This window comes from Nelusetta ayraudi, unplaced genomic scaffold (assembly GCF_046127955.1).
Source record: "Nelusetta ayraudi isolate G7.1 ecotype Tasmania unplaced genomic scaffold, CSIRO-AGI_Nayr_v1 ptg000222l, whole genome shotgun sequence".
NCBI classification, from domain to species: domain Eukaryota; kingdom Metazoa; phylum Chordata; class Actinopteri; order Tetraodontiformes; family Monacanthidae; genus Nelusetta; species Nelusetta ayraudi.
This window is the reverse complement of record NW_027466271.1, coordinates 342,501-355,000: the sequence shown is the minus strand read 5'-3', so window position 1 is coordinate 355,000 and position 12,500 is coordinate 342,501. Positions and strand designations below refer to the sequence as shown.

General features: G+C 49.7%; 2 protein-coding genes across 2 annotated transcripts in view; both read left to right on the top strand.

Annotated features, from left to right (window-relative positions):
- The window catches only part of LOC142881911 (solute carrier family 22 member 6-A), a 7,532-nt gene extending 6,708 nt beyond the window's left edge, over positions 1 to 824 (top strand). Inside the window, exons 9-10 of the mRNA XM_076016375.1 lie at positions 161 to 373; positions 490 to 824. Of these exons, the coding sequence (XP_075872490.1) occupies positions 161 to 373; positions 490 to 577 (301 nt within the window). The 3' untranslated portion in view covers positions 578 to 824. The remainder of the gene's footprint in view (positions 1 to 160; positions 374 to 489) is intronic.
- Positions 825 to 2,250: 1,426 nt separating this feature from the next.
- Positions 2,251 to 12,500, top strand: part of LOC142881895 (homeodomain-interacting protein kinase 1-like) — an 11,347-nt gene continuing 1,097 nt past the window's right edge. Inside the window, exons 1-4 of the mRNA XM_076016328.1 lie at positions 2,251 to 2,610; positions 4,069 to 4,293; positions 4,375 to 4,563; positions 5,204 to 5,509. Of these exons, the coding sequence (XP_075872443.1) occupies positions 2,251 to 2,610; positions 4,069 to 4,293; positions 4,375 to 4,563; positions 5,204 to 5,509 (1,080 nt within the window). The remainder of the gene's footprint in view (positions 2,611 to 4,068; positions 4,294 to 4,374; positions 4,564 to 5,203; positions 5,510 to 12,500) is intronic.

Below are 12,500 nucleotides of genomic sequence, written 5' to 3'. Positions count from 1 at the left end.
AAGTGGAAAGGCCGTGCTTCCTGTTTACTTCGACTCCATTCTAGAAATTTCAATTTGAAACTCGGAAGGGAAACTTTCAATAAATCCTGCGATATTTCTTCTTTTGGCCCTCATCCTCTTCCGTACGCCTCTCTCTCCCTTCATCTCTTCCACCTCTCAGGCAAAACGGGATCGGTATCGGCTCCATGTGCGCGCGGATGGGCGGAGTCCTGGCGCCCATGCTGCACTTCCTGCGGGGCGTCAGCCCGCTGGCTCCCATGGTGCTTTGCGGCCTGTGCCCCCTGCTGGGCTCCGCCCTCACCCTCATGCTGCCCGAGACGGCCAACAAGCACCTGCCGGACACGGTGGAGGACGTGGAGGGGCCGGACCTCAGGTGCGGCTCCGCCCACCCTCTCCCTCTTTGCCCCCCTGCTAGGCTCCGCCTCCAAACACTTTCTCCTCTTGCGATTGGCTCAGAGCCGACGCTCAATGTTCCTCCGTGTCTTGCAGCGAGGAGGACGGCGGCGTGAAGCCCCCCCTGGTGGTGATGGTGGCCTCGCCGCAGCACGAGAGGGGCGGGGCCAGGACCGCCCACTGACGACGACGACGGCGGCGGCGGCAGCGACGGCGATGTGAGCTGTGGGTGGCGCTCTTCTCTTCTTCTCAGGACTTTTCCAAAACGACTCTGCTTCCAGTGGAAGTCCATCTCCAGACTTTGTGTGTTTGGTTGTCGTTGTTTTTCTTTGAGTCTTTGCAAGACACGAAAGCAGCCTCGCGTGTCACACATGCACCCCCCCCGCCCCCGGACACTCCTGGGAGTCACCTGTGGGGGGCGCTATATGTGTGAACACAGACAGTTTTTTTTTACGGAAGTTCACGGGATAAAACATTTTGCGCACCTTCTCTCCTAATTCCCGAGAAAAGATCTCGGGATTCCGAGAGCTCCTCATTCCGAGATGAGGATCTGGCCGTGTGCTTCCACACCTGCAGTGTTGACTCACTGATGCTGGTACCACGCCCAGTTCTCAGAACTGCCAGTGTGTTTAGCTGGTAATCTCCGATCAACCGCAACAGCGCCATCACTGGCCGCTGATCACAATTCCTCTGACTGTGTTTTTTTTTTAACTCGGAGCGACCACATCGTGATGTCATCATTACGAGACAAGGCGCCGAGACTGAAGCGTACTGTGTGCAGTGACTGCAGTGCACGTCCGCAGTTTTGCGTTTCTTTGTTGTTGTTGTTGTTGTTGTTGTTGTTGTTTTTTCTACGCAGGCATTACACAGCCGAGCCCGGTGCTGTATGTGGGTGAGTGGTGCTGGGAAATTAGAGTTCTGAAATCTTGATGGGTGAGTGGGGGGGTGGGGGGGTGTGGTCGGGGAGGGGGGGGGGGGTTAGGTGTAGTAAAGGGGGTTTTCAACCTGACAACGTCTGCTTTCTGTTGGCTGGACAGAGTGAGTGAGTGTTGGCTCTCTTACAGAAGCTCATTGCTGCCATCCTAGAAAAAAAAAAAAAACAGGGCTCAGTATCACCTTATGAGGCGAAACTACCTCGTTATTCCGTGATAGTTTGACGTTACAACGTGAAACTGAGCCCTGTTTTTTTTTTTTTTCTAGGATGGCAGCAACGAGCTTCCGTGCTTTCGGCCTCTCATTGAGGTTCAGATGGTGAAGACTGGACGACTTGATGACATTCACGTGGTTCTTTTTCCTGAGCCGAATCCTCCGAGATGTGCTTGTATTTAACATGACACAATAAAGTGGAATTAAGCCCAATCCCTCTCCAGCCGTGCTCCTTCTCTTCTTCTCCTTCTCTTCTTCTCTCTCTCTCTCTTGCGGCATTGTTTCTCCCGACGTGTTTGAACGCATCGCTGCGGCTCTGCAGGTGTGAACGAGCTCGTCAGAGACGTCGTCGGCTTTGACTGATGTTGTCTGTGGGTTCGGGTGCACAGCGACCTTTCAGGAGCCGCGAGGGGTTTCACACACACACACACACCACAGACGGAGGGTGATTGGTGAATTGTGTCTCCACCCGTTCCTAAAGAGAAGGAGAATCTTTTTTTCAATTCATTTTAAAGGAACCAACGTTAAACAGCCGAGACGTGGACGCTGCAGGCAGCCGGGACTCCGAATCGTGTTCAAAAAAACAAACAAAAAAAAATTCCTGATGATTGTTATGTTTGATTTGGAAGATATGTTTGAATTTTTCACTTGTAGTGTAGTGTAGTTTTCTTTTCCATGCACTGCGTCTGTTTGTTCCTCTGTTTCACATCCATGTCCTCCTTGAACACAGAGTTCCTCAGAGCTCCTCAGAGTTCCTCAGAGTTCATCAGAGTTCCTCAGAGCTCCTCAGAGTTCATCAGAGTTCCTCAGAGCTCCTCAGAGTTCCTCAGAGCTCCTCAGAGCTCATCAGAGTTCCTCAGAGTTCCTCAGAGCTCCTCAGAGCTCCTCAGAGTTCATCAGAGTTCCTCAGAGTTCCTCAGAGTTCCTCAGAGCTCCTCAGAGTTCATCAGAGTTCCTCAGAGTTCCTCAGAGCTCCTCAGAGCTCCTCAGAGTTCATCAGAGTTCCTCAGAGCTCCTCAGAGTTCATCAGAGTTCCTCAGAGTTCCTCAGAGCTCCTCAGAGCTCCTCAGAGTTCATCAGAGTTCCTCAGAGCTCCTCAGAGTTCATCAGAGTTCCTCAGAGCTCCTCAGAGCTCCTCAACACACTTTCACAAAGCAGGAGCTGAGCCAAAGCTGTGGACTGCATGCAGGGTTTGGCTGCTGGGCGCTTGCTTCTCTGGTGCTGCACACTGCAACTGCGCTTCCTCTCAGCTCTCACGACCTCACAGCTCAACTCAGCTTTGACCTTTGACCTCACCTGTGCGTGTGGCAACAGATCCAAACAGCCAAATACTCCTCTCCACTCCTTTGCTTTTTCTCCTCCTCCCTGTTCCCTCCTTCCTCTGGTGGACCTTCACCACTTCAAAGCCCCGCAGGCCCGAGATGAAAGCCGCTGGGTTGGAGGCCTTTAGAGCAGCAGCAGCAGCAGCAACTTTAGAGCAGCAGCAGTAGCAGCAGCAGCAGCAGCAGCAGGAGCAGCAGCAGCAACTTTAGAGCAGCAGCAGCAGCAGCAGCAGTAGCAGCAGCAGCAGCAGCAGCAGGAGCAGCAGCAGCAGCTTCAGAGCAGCAGCAGCAGCAGCAGGAGGAGGAGGAGGAGCTCGCTGCCTCAGTGCTCCACAACATGACAGAGACTCTGCCAGCAGCAGCAGCAGCAGCAGCAGCAGCAGCTGCAGCGATGTCCTTCACCTCCACTGCTGCACAAACACACACAGTGGAAAAAGAGGGCGAGCGACGCCAGCAGCTGTGAGTGGACTCCAGGAAGAAGAAACTCTGTCATCCACTTCTGATCCAGCATCACGACATCAGCGCCACCTGGTGCAGGCGCTTCCTCCCTGCAGCCACCAGGCTGTGAGGGAAGATGCATGACAACACAACACAACACAACACAACACAACACAACACAACACAACACAACACAACACAACACAACACAACACAACACAACACAACACAACACAACACAACACATACCATTCAGGGATGCAAACGATGGATTCATTCATTCATGATGAGTTGATCAGCGGTCATTCTACTCTACTCTACTTCTATGACCTTTATTGCACTTGTAGATATTGTTTGTATTTAGGTATTTCTTTAGGTTTATGTGCACATATATATCGATATTTTATTTATATACACCATGTAGACTTGTATAGAGCTTTATTTTACTCCACCGAGTTGCACACTGTTTCCTTGTTTACCCTGACTGTTTTACTTCTTCTGTAGTTTGTTTCTTGTTTTTGAGCTGATTCTCATTCTGATTCTGATTCTGATTCTGATTCTGATTCAGATTCAGATTCAGATTCAGATTCTGATTCAAATTCAGATTCAAATTCAAATTCTAATTCTAATTCTAATTCTGATTCTAATTCTAATTCTGATTCTGATTCTGATTCAGATTCAGATTCTGATTCTGATGCGACTCTTCCAACTCAGACAGGCTTGAGGTGGACACAGCAGCTCCTCCTTGTCTCTCTCTGGTGCTGTTCAGTCATCTGTCCCACTGAGAAGGAAGCAAACGAGCCGCTCCTCTTTGGGTCCGGCGCCGGGCTGCAGGATGGACCCGTCTTCCTACAGACTCTCCTCCAGACACTTTGCCAAGCGCAAATACCTGGGAGAGGGCGGCTTCGGAAAGGTCTGGAAATGCTGGAGGAAGGACACCAAGGAGTTTGTGGCCGCAAAGGTTCTGAGACACAGGGGCCACGCCAGCAGAGAGGTGCGACTCCTCACACTGGACCTCTGAGTGGTTCTGTCCGTGTGTCAGCACAGGCACTGGTTTCCGCTTTCTGCTTCCCAGATTGAAATCATGACAGAGTTAATGCAGTGTGAGTGCGACAAGCACAACGTTGTCAAGTTCCTCGGCTGGTACCAGGTCCTCTTCTGGACCAAGGTGCTGGTCTTCGAGATGCTGGACATCAACCTCAAGGAGTTCTGCTCCCGCTTTGCCCCACTGCCGCTGCGCAAGATCCGACCCGTGGTCCAGCAGGTAGGCCGCACACAACTGCATCCACACTAGGGAGACCACAGAGTGAGCAGAGCACCAGTACCAGCACTCCAGTGCTCACTGGTACCAGGTAGAACTGCTTAGATTGATTGCATTTTGTCATTTGAACAATCCTCAACGTGTTTTTATAGATCGGGCGTGAGCAAACCATGGCCCGGGGGCCATAGGCGGCCCGTTAAGTTCTTTTTAATCCGGCCATTCAGCCGAACCTGAATAAATGATTTAAATTAATATTCAGTCAGTCATCTAACAGCTGGAGCTCCTCCATGGTTGCAGTGTCTCCAGAGTCACAAGAGCTAAACACCCTGGTGGGTCTGGATGGTCCTGGGGTGGTTCTAGGTGGTTCTAGGAGGTTCTGGATGGTTCTAAGAGCTAAACACCCTGGTGGTTCTAGGAGGTTCTGGGGTGGTTCTGGATGGTTCTAAGTGGTATTGGCGTGTGTGGCACGAGTACGAGCAGAGTACTCACCCACGGTATCGGTACCAGTATCAGTAGCAGTATCGGTACCAGTATTCGTACCAGTACCAGTAGCACTATCGGTATCGGTGCATCCCTACACAAAGCGCGACAGTGGGCGGCGGCTCAGCACAGCCACTCTTCACCCTCCGCCTCCGACCCAAAGGTGGCCGCCGCCCTCGGCGCCCTGGAGCGGATGGGCCTCGTCCACGCCGACGTCCATGCCAAGAACATCATGCTGGCGGACCGCCGGGCCGAGCCGCCGGCCGTCAAGCTCATCGACTTCGGCACGGCCGTGCGCAGCTCGGACGCCGAGCCCACCGCGAGTCACCAGATCTACTCGTACAGGTCTCCGGAGGTCCTCCTGGGCCTGCGCTTCTCGCCCGCCACCGACGTGTGGTCGCTGGGCGTGGTCATGGGCCTGATGGTCTGCGGGCGTCAGCTCTTCCCGGGACACGCATCCCACGAGGTGGTGAGTTCCGACATTCACTCTTTTTTTTTTTTTTTTTTTTTTTTTCCCTTGTCCGGTCCGGCCATAATGACAAGCAGAAGTGTCTCTGAATGTCTATGATGGCTGACAGATTTTATTCTCAGAGGTAGATCTTGAGAGTGTGAGCCACGTGGGTGGTTTCAGGAGCTACCTCTTCAGTGGTTTTATTATAATGTTCTTGGTGACATTCTGGCCATGACCGGACTGAGGGGGATAGATAGGGAGGTGAGTAGAGAGGGGAAATGAGTGTGTGTGTGTGTGTGTGGGGGGGGGGGGGGGGGGGGGGATGATGAGATGATGAGAGGGATAGAGAGAGAGGAGTAGAGGAGGCAACTGGCAACAATATACAATTGTGTTAAAAGAGAACAAAACAGATCGTAAATATGCATAGCTAATTGTCAGAATGTGCATATATACCCATACAAACATACATGCGAGTTCATTCAGTGATGTTAATAATAATAGCGATGATAATAATAGCAACGTTAATAGTAATAATAATAATAATAATAGTAATAATAATAATAATAATAATAATAATAATAATAATGTTGATAGTAATAATAACGATGATAATAATCTACTCATGGATCAATAAGACAATAAGCTATGCAATAGTGTACAACAGTGTACCCGCGCTTGTGAATATTTGTGTGTGTGTGCGCGTGTGTGCGGGTGTGTGTGTGTGTGTGTGTATGGATGTGGTGGTGTGTGTATGGATGTGGTGGTGTGTGTACCTGAATGTGGGGGTGGGTGTGTTTAAGTACGTCACTGGAAGTAGGCTGCCAATTAGTGCGGTCTCCGAGGCCGCAACCACCCCACGCCAGCGACGAGCCGGGGGGGGGGCCCCGGACACGGCATACCCGCCGCAAAGCCGGCCAGGAAGAGGCCCGGAGCAGCAGGCCCCCGGGCCGGAGGGCACCCGCCCCACGAGGAGCCAGGGCAGGATGACAGGGAGGCAGATACCCCAAGGAGAAGGGACACAACCCAGGGCGGACAGGCAGCAGAGCCCGGCCCCCGGACGGGGGCCCCCCAGGGCAAGCGAGACCAGACTCATCCCCATGACAGGACCCAGCCCCTTCACCCACCGGGAGGATCGGTACCCAGGGCGGGCCCGGGCACCCAGAGGCCCCCCCCCTACGGACCCAGTATGGCGCATCAACCGGCCCCCTCCACCCCCCACACCCCCCACCCACCCCCACCGCCCCGGGACCCCCCGGCACCAGGGGACAGCCCCCCCCCGGCCCCCGGGGCCACAGCCGTACCCCCGCCCCCAACGCCGGCAAAGCGGGCCCCCGAGCGAGAGTCCCCCCTGGTTCCCCCTGTGTCCTGTAAAAGAAGAAGATAAATAATTAAAAAAAAAGATAAAATTAAATACTCAATCCGTGGGCCCCCGCCCACCATTGTCAGACCCCCGTGTCTCAGGTCGTCGCCGCCCACCCGCCCCCGAGCGGCGCAAGGGGACCACCCGGGCAGCGGCCCGGTCCCGGGATTGGGGGAAGGGGGACCCCGCCACAAGTGGCAAGGTCCCCATAAGCCCAGCCGGTCTCGCACCTCGGGGGCACCGGACTGCACAGGGCCCATCCAGGGTGGGAAAGATGTCGGGTCCAGCCCCCACTAGCAGGCCGACCCCACTGTGTGTAGGAGTGTCAGTGTGTGTATATGTGCACTTGCTGGTGTGTTGGACTATAGTGCGTTTAAAATGGAGGGGTGGTAAGGCCCTGGGGCAACCACACTGCTGCTGAGCAGGGCGGCGGCCGCAGTGCACGAACCCCCCCCCCAGGCCCTAAGTGTCTATAATGTTATTAAAATTGGAGAGGGTCTCGGATGGAGCGGTGGCCGGCCGATGGAGACCCTCATCCAAAGCCCTAGTGATAATGTCAGTGGGTCGTTGGCTGCGTGGGGGCCAGGTCCTCGCCAACGAGGGTGCAGTCGGTGCCCCATGCAAGGGCGAGGAGACCGCACCGGGGGGAGGCCCACCAGGGACCCGGTCGCTGCCCAAATCGAGTCCCCCGCGGTGCCCGGCCAGAAGGCAAATCCCCAAAACAGAAGGAAAAATAAATATATAAATAAATAAATAAAAATAAAAATAAAAATAAAATAAAATAAAATAAAATAAAATAAATAAATAAATACACCCATTATGTGACCAGGGGGGACTCCCGGTTAGGACGCCCCCTCAGCGACATCGGGGCCGGGGACACCACAGGGATCCAGGAGCCAAAGGGGGGCCACCCCCCACCGCCCGAGGGCCCCGGGGCAGCGGCAGCGACCAGGGAGACGGAGGGCGAAGGTGGGGCAGAAGGCGCCACCCGGGCACACAGGAGCGGTAGCCGCCGGCCGCGCAGCCCCACCCCAGGCATGTGACCCCACCGTGTACGATCCAGCGCCAGTTCCCAGACACAGGGACGGACCAGTCCCCCCACCAACAGGAGGGCCCCCGGCCCAGAGCCAGGGACCGCCGCCCACCCACCCCAGCCGCCGCCCCCCACCCCGTGGCACCCCCCCCCCAACCACCAGGCCCAGCCCCCCGCGTGGAAGACATCCCCCGCCGGGGCACCCAACCCCCGACCCCCCACCAACCCGCAAGGCAGCCGAGCACCCCACGCCCAGCACCCCCCCCCCAGACCGCACCCAGCCCGCGGCAGCACGACCACGGCCGCCCACATCAACCAGCAGCCTCAGCTATTGATTGTTTATTGCTTAGTTATAGGATGAAGCAGACATTCCTACCAAGGAGGTGTGGTCTAACAGTAAGTTCCTATATTGTGCAATGTGCAGGTGTTGCTTTGTTTTCCAGTTTATGAGGATTGTTTTCTTAGCGATAGATAAGGAGGTGATCAGCATGCGAGATTCTGCCTTATCTGAGGTGATATCACTAAGGTCTCCTAAGAGACAAAAAGAAGGAGTGGCTGTGATGGTGTAACCGACCTGTGCTGATAGATCATTGCATACTATGTGCCAGAATTTATTTACTGGTGGGCAATGCCATACAGCGTGTAAGTAATTATCTGGAACATTAACTGTGCAGTGTGAGCAGGTTTGAGTGGCGGTCATGCCCATCTGAAACATCCGCTGTCCAGTGTAGTGGATCCTGTGGAGTATTTTAAAATGTATTAATTGTAGATTAGGTTGTTTTATCAGTGAAAAGGTGTTCAGGCAGATTGTTCTCCAGAAATTAGAGTGGGGCTGGAGAGACAGGTCTCTTTCCCACTTAGCAATGGGGATAGAAATAGTGCGATCTGTGTTTGTAAGGATTTTATATATCTTGGAAAGTAGTTTGGGAGGTGAGAAATTAAGGACCGACTGTACAGCCGGAGAGACCTCCATGTCTCTCAAACTTGTGTGTTCAAGTTTGAGTTTATTCTTAATTATGGACTTAATTTGCATGTATTCTAAGTAACAACTACTGTTAATTCCAAACTGTGTCACAAGCTCTTGAAATGGTCTAAAATTATTATTCTCTCTTATGTGTTTTACGTGAGTTATACCTTTATCTGCCCAATGTGTGAAGTTAAGTGCTTTTTTATTTTGTAGTAAATCAGGATTGTTCCAGATGGGCATACGACCGCACGGGAGAAGGGAAGAACCTGTGATTTTCAGAAATTCCATCCAAGCCGTCAGAGAGTGACTTATATTAACGCTTTTCATGCAGCTGTGGTGTTTTGGTGTGCTGATAAATGGCAAGTCTGCTAACTGAATATCACCACAATAGGCTTGTTCTATGACATGCCAGGATACATCATGTGGGCTAGGGTTGAACCACTTATGAATATACTTTATTCTGTTGGCAATATAGTAGTAATAAAAGTTTGGCAATTCTAGTCCCCCAGCATCTTTCGCTTTTTGAAGCGTCTTCAGACTGATACGGGGTGGTTTGTTTTTCCATAGAAATATTGTGACGTTTGAGTTCAGGGTTTTAAACCACTGAGCAGGAGGTTGATAGGGAATCATTGAGAAAAGGTAGTTTAGTTTAGGTAAAACCATCATTTTTACCGTTGCAACTTTCTCTAAAAGAGATATGGGTAAGTTTCTCCATCGAATTAGATCATTTTCTATTTTCTTTAATAGCGGGATGAAATTGAGTTGTATTAAGTCTGATAGGTTGGGAGAGAAGTTGATACCTAAGTATCGTATGTTACCGGCTTGCAATGGTGCTAGAGTGGTTCGTTTAAATTTACAATTAAGCGGTAGCACCGTGGATTTTGCCCAATTTATTGAATAGTCTGAAATACAAGAGAAATTGTCAATAAGGCTGATAACTTCAGTAAGTGAGGATTGTGTATTTTGAAGAAATAACAATACGTCATCGGCATATAAGCTTATTTTATGGTCAGATGTTGAAGTTTGGACTCCTTTGATATTATCATTTTGCCGAATTGCAGCTGCCAGAGGTTCTATGAACATTGCAAATAGTGAAGGGGAGAGAGGGCAGCCCTGTCTGGTTCCTCGTTGCAGATTAAACCTTTGAGAGGTCTGGCTGTTTGTTCTGACTGAGGCGCACGGAGAGCTGTATAATGTTCGTATCCAGGATATAAATGAATTCCCGAAACCAAATTTTTGTAGTGTTGAGAATAAGAAACTCCAATTGACCCTGTCAAATGCTTTTTCTGCATCTAGCGAAACAATTGTTGTTTGTAGATTGTTGGCGTTAGTATAGTCTATCAGATTGATAAATCTACGTACGTTGGAGGTTGAATCTCTACCTTTAATAAACCCTGTTTGGTCAGGATGAATTATATATGGAGTAATTTTTTCTAGTCGTCTAGCTATTGCTTTACAAATAATTTTAAGATCGGTATTGATTAATGATATTGGTCGGTAGCTAGTCGGAAGCGATGGGTCTTTGTCCGGTTTGAGTATGAGGCTAATGTTAGCGGAATTCATGTTTGATGGGAGAAGTCCAGTATTTAGGATCTCTCTAGCCATTCTATTATAGGTCGGACCAATAGTAGGCCAAAGTGCCTTATAAAATTCTACTGGGAAGCCATCAGGTCCTGGGGCTTTATTTACTGGCATTTGTGCCAAGGCTTCTTCAAATTCCTCCTGAGTGAGATCTGCGTCCATTGTAGTAGCCTGTTCCTGATTTAATTTAGGGAGCACAATACTATTCAGGAAGTTATCTATTGAGGCTTCTGAAGGATTATTATCGGAGGAATATAATTTTTTGTAGAAATCTCTGAAGCATTGGTTAATTTCTTCTGGGTTATGGGTTAGTTTGCCATCCAGGTTTTTGATGGAGGAGATTGTTGCTTTTTCTCTGTTTGACTTTAGCTGGCTCGCTAAGAATTTGCTAGAGTTATTATTGCATTCAAAGTTATCAAGGCGTAATCTTTGCATTTGGAACTTGGTTTTTTTATCTGTCAGTTTGGCTAATTCCGTTTTTAGTTTGCGTAGCTCTTTCCATACGTCTTCTTCCTGTTGGATGGCATATGAAGATTCTAATGTTTTAATATTATTAACTAATTCAGACTCCAGAGCTAATTCTTTTTTTTTTTTGTGGCATGAATAAGATATTATTTTGCCCCGCATTACTGCTTTAGCGGTTTCCCATAGAACATGTACAGGAGTTTCATGCAAGTCGTTAATTTGTAGGAATATTGTCCACTCCTTATTAAAGTATTTTATAAAATCTGAGTCTATGAGTAATGACGTGTTCAGCCTCCAATTCCAGATCGGTGCTCTAGGTGCCTTTGTAGAGACGGAGATAGAGGCAGGTGCATGATCACTAATAGTGATGGAGTGGATCCGGGCTTCCCGGATATCTGCCAAGAGTGAGTTGCTGGTGATAAAGTAGTCCAAGCGTGAGTATGAGTGGTGAACAGAAGAGAAAAAGGTGTACTCTCTGTGAGTTGGGTGGTTTGAACGCCAAGGGTCTGATAAACCAAAATCACTCATATACTGTTTTAATGTGTCTGCAGCTAATGAGTGTCGTTGGCTAGCTGAGGTGTTGGATCTATCAATATCAGAGTTTAACACTAGGTTGAAGTCACCCCCTACTATGAGTGTTGTGTTTACATGTGCAGAGAGTGATAAGAAAAAGGCATGGTAGAAAGAGGGATCATCCACGTTTGGGCCATAAACACTAGCAATACAGTAATCTTTATTGTCAATGTTAGTGTTGATTATTATATATCTTCCATTAGGGTCAGATATTGTACTATTTATAATGAAATTAAGTCTCTTATTGATCAAGATAGCCACACCTCTCTGCTTCGAGTTGTAACTCGCCGAGTAGATGTTTGGAAAAAGGGTCGATTTTAGATTATGTGCTGTAGTGTTTGTTAAGTGAGTTTCCTGTAGTAGGGCAATGTCGGCTTCAAGAAAATTCAAATGGTTGAGAATTTTAAATTTTTTGTCCCTGGTACCTATACCCCGCACATTCCAAGTGACGAACTTAAGGGAGGTCATGTTTACTATATAGACCTAGAGTGGTGTATGTGTTAGTGTGTGTGTTACGTGTGTGTGTGCGTGCGTGCGTGCGCGCGTACAACTGCCAATGTAAACAAACATCGTTGCAATCTGTCACGATGAACATTGTTACCAGAGAGAAAAGAAGTGAGGAAGAGACATTAGTGCCGTTTGAGGGGAGGGATATTGAGGGGGGAGAATCAGTTTGATGAAGAAAAGTCATACTTTGACTGAAATGGCGCTTACGTGATTATCATTGACAACAATATTGGCATAAGCTGCGTTAATACGATATTACCTGTTGTCTTGAAGCCTGTGGAGAGAACGGTTAGTACAACCACGGAGTTGACTTGCTATCGCGGTAGAGTTGACCGTTGACAAACAGTTTGTCTACCGCGACAACCGCTTTAGAGCCTTCAGCGAGGAACCTTTTCCGGATCGGGAAGAGGACTCTTCGTCGATCCAGAATCTCCTTTGGAAATTGATCGTTCACTCCAAAGTCGGTTCCGCGAAGTTCCCGTCCTCGGCTCTTTACCAGCATTTTTTGCTTGAAATGTTCAAA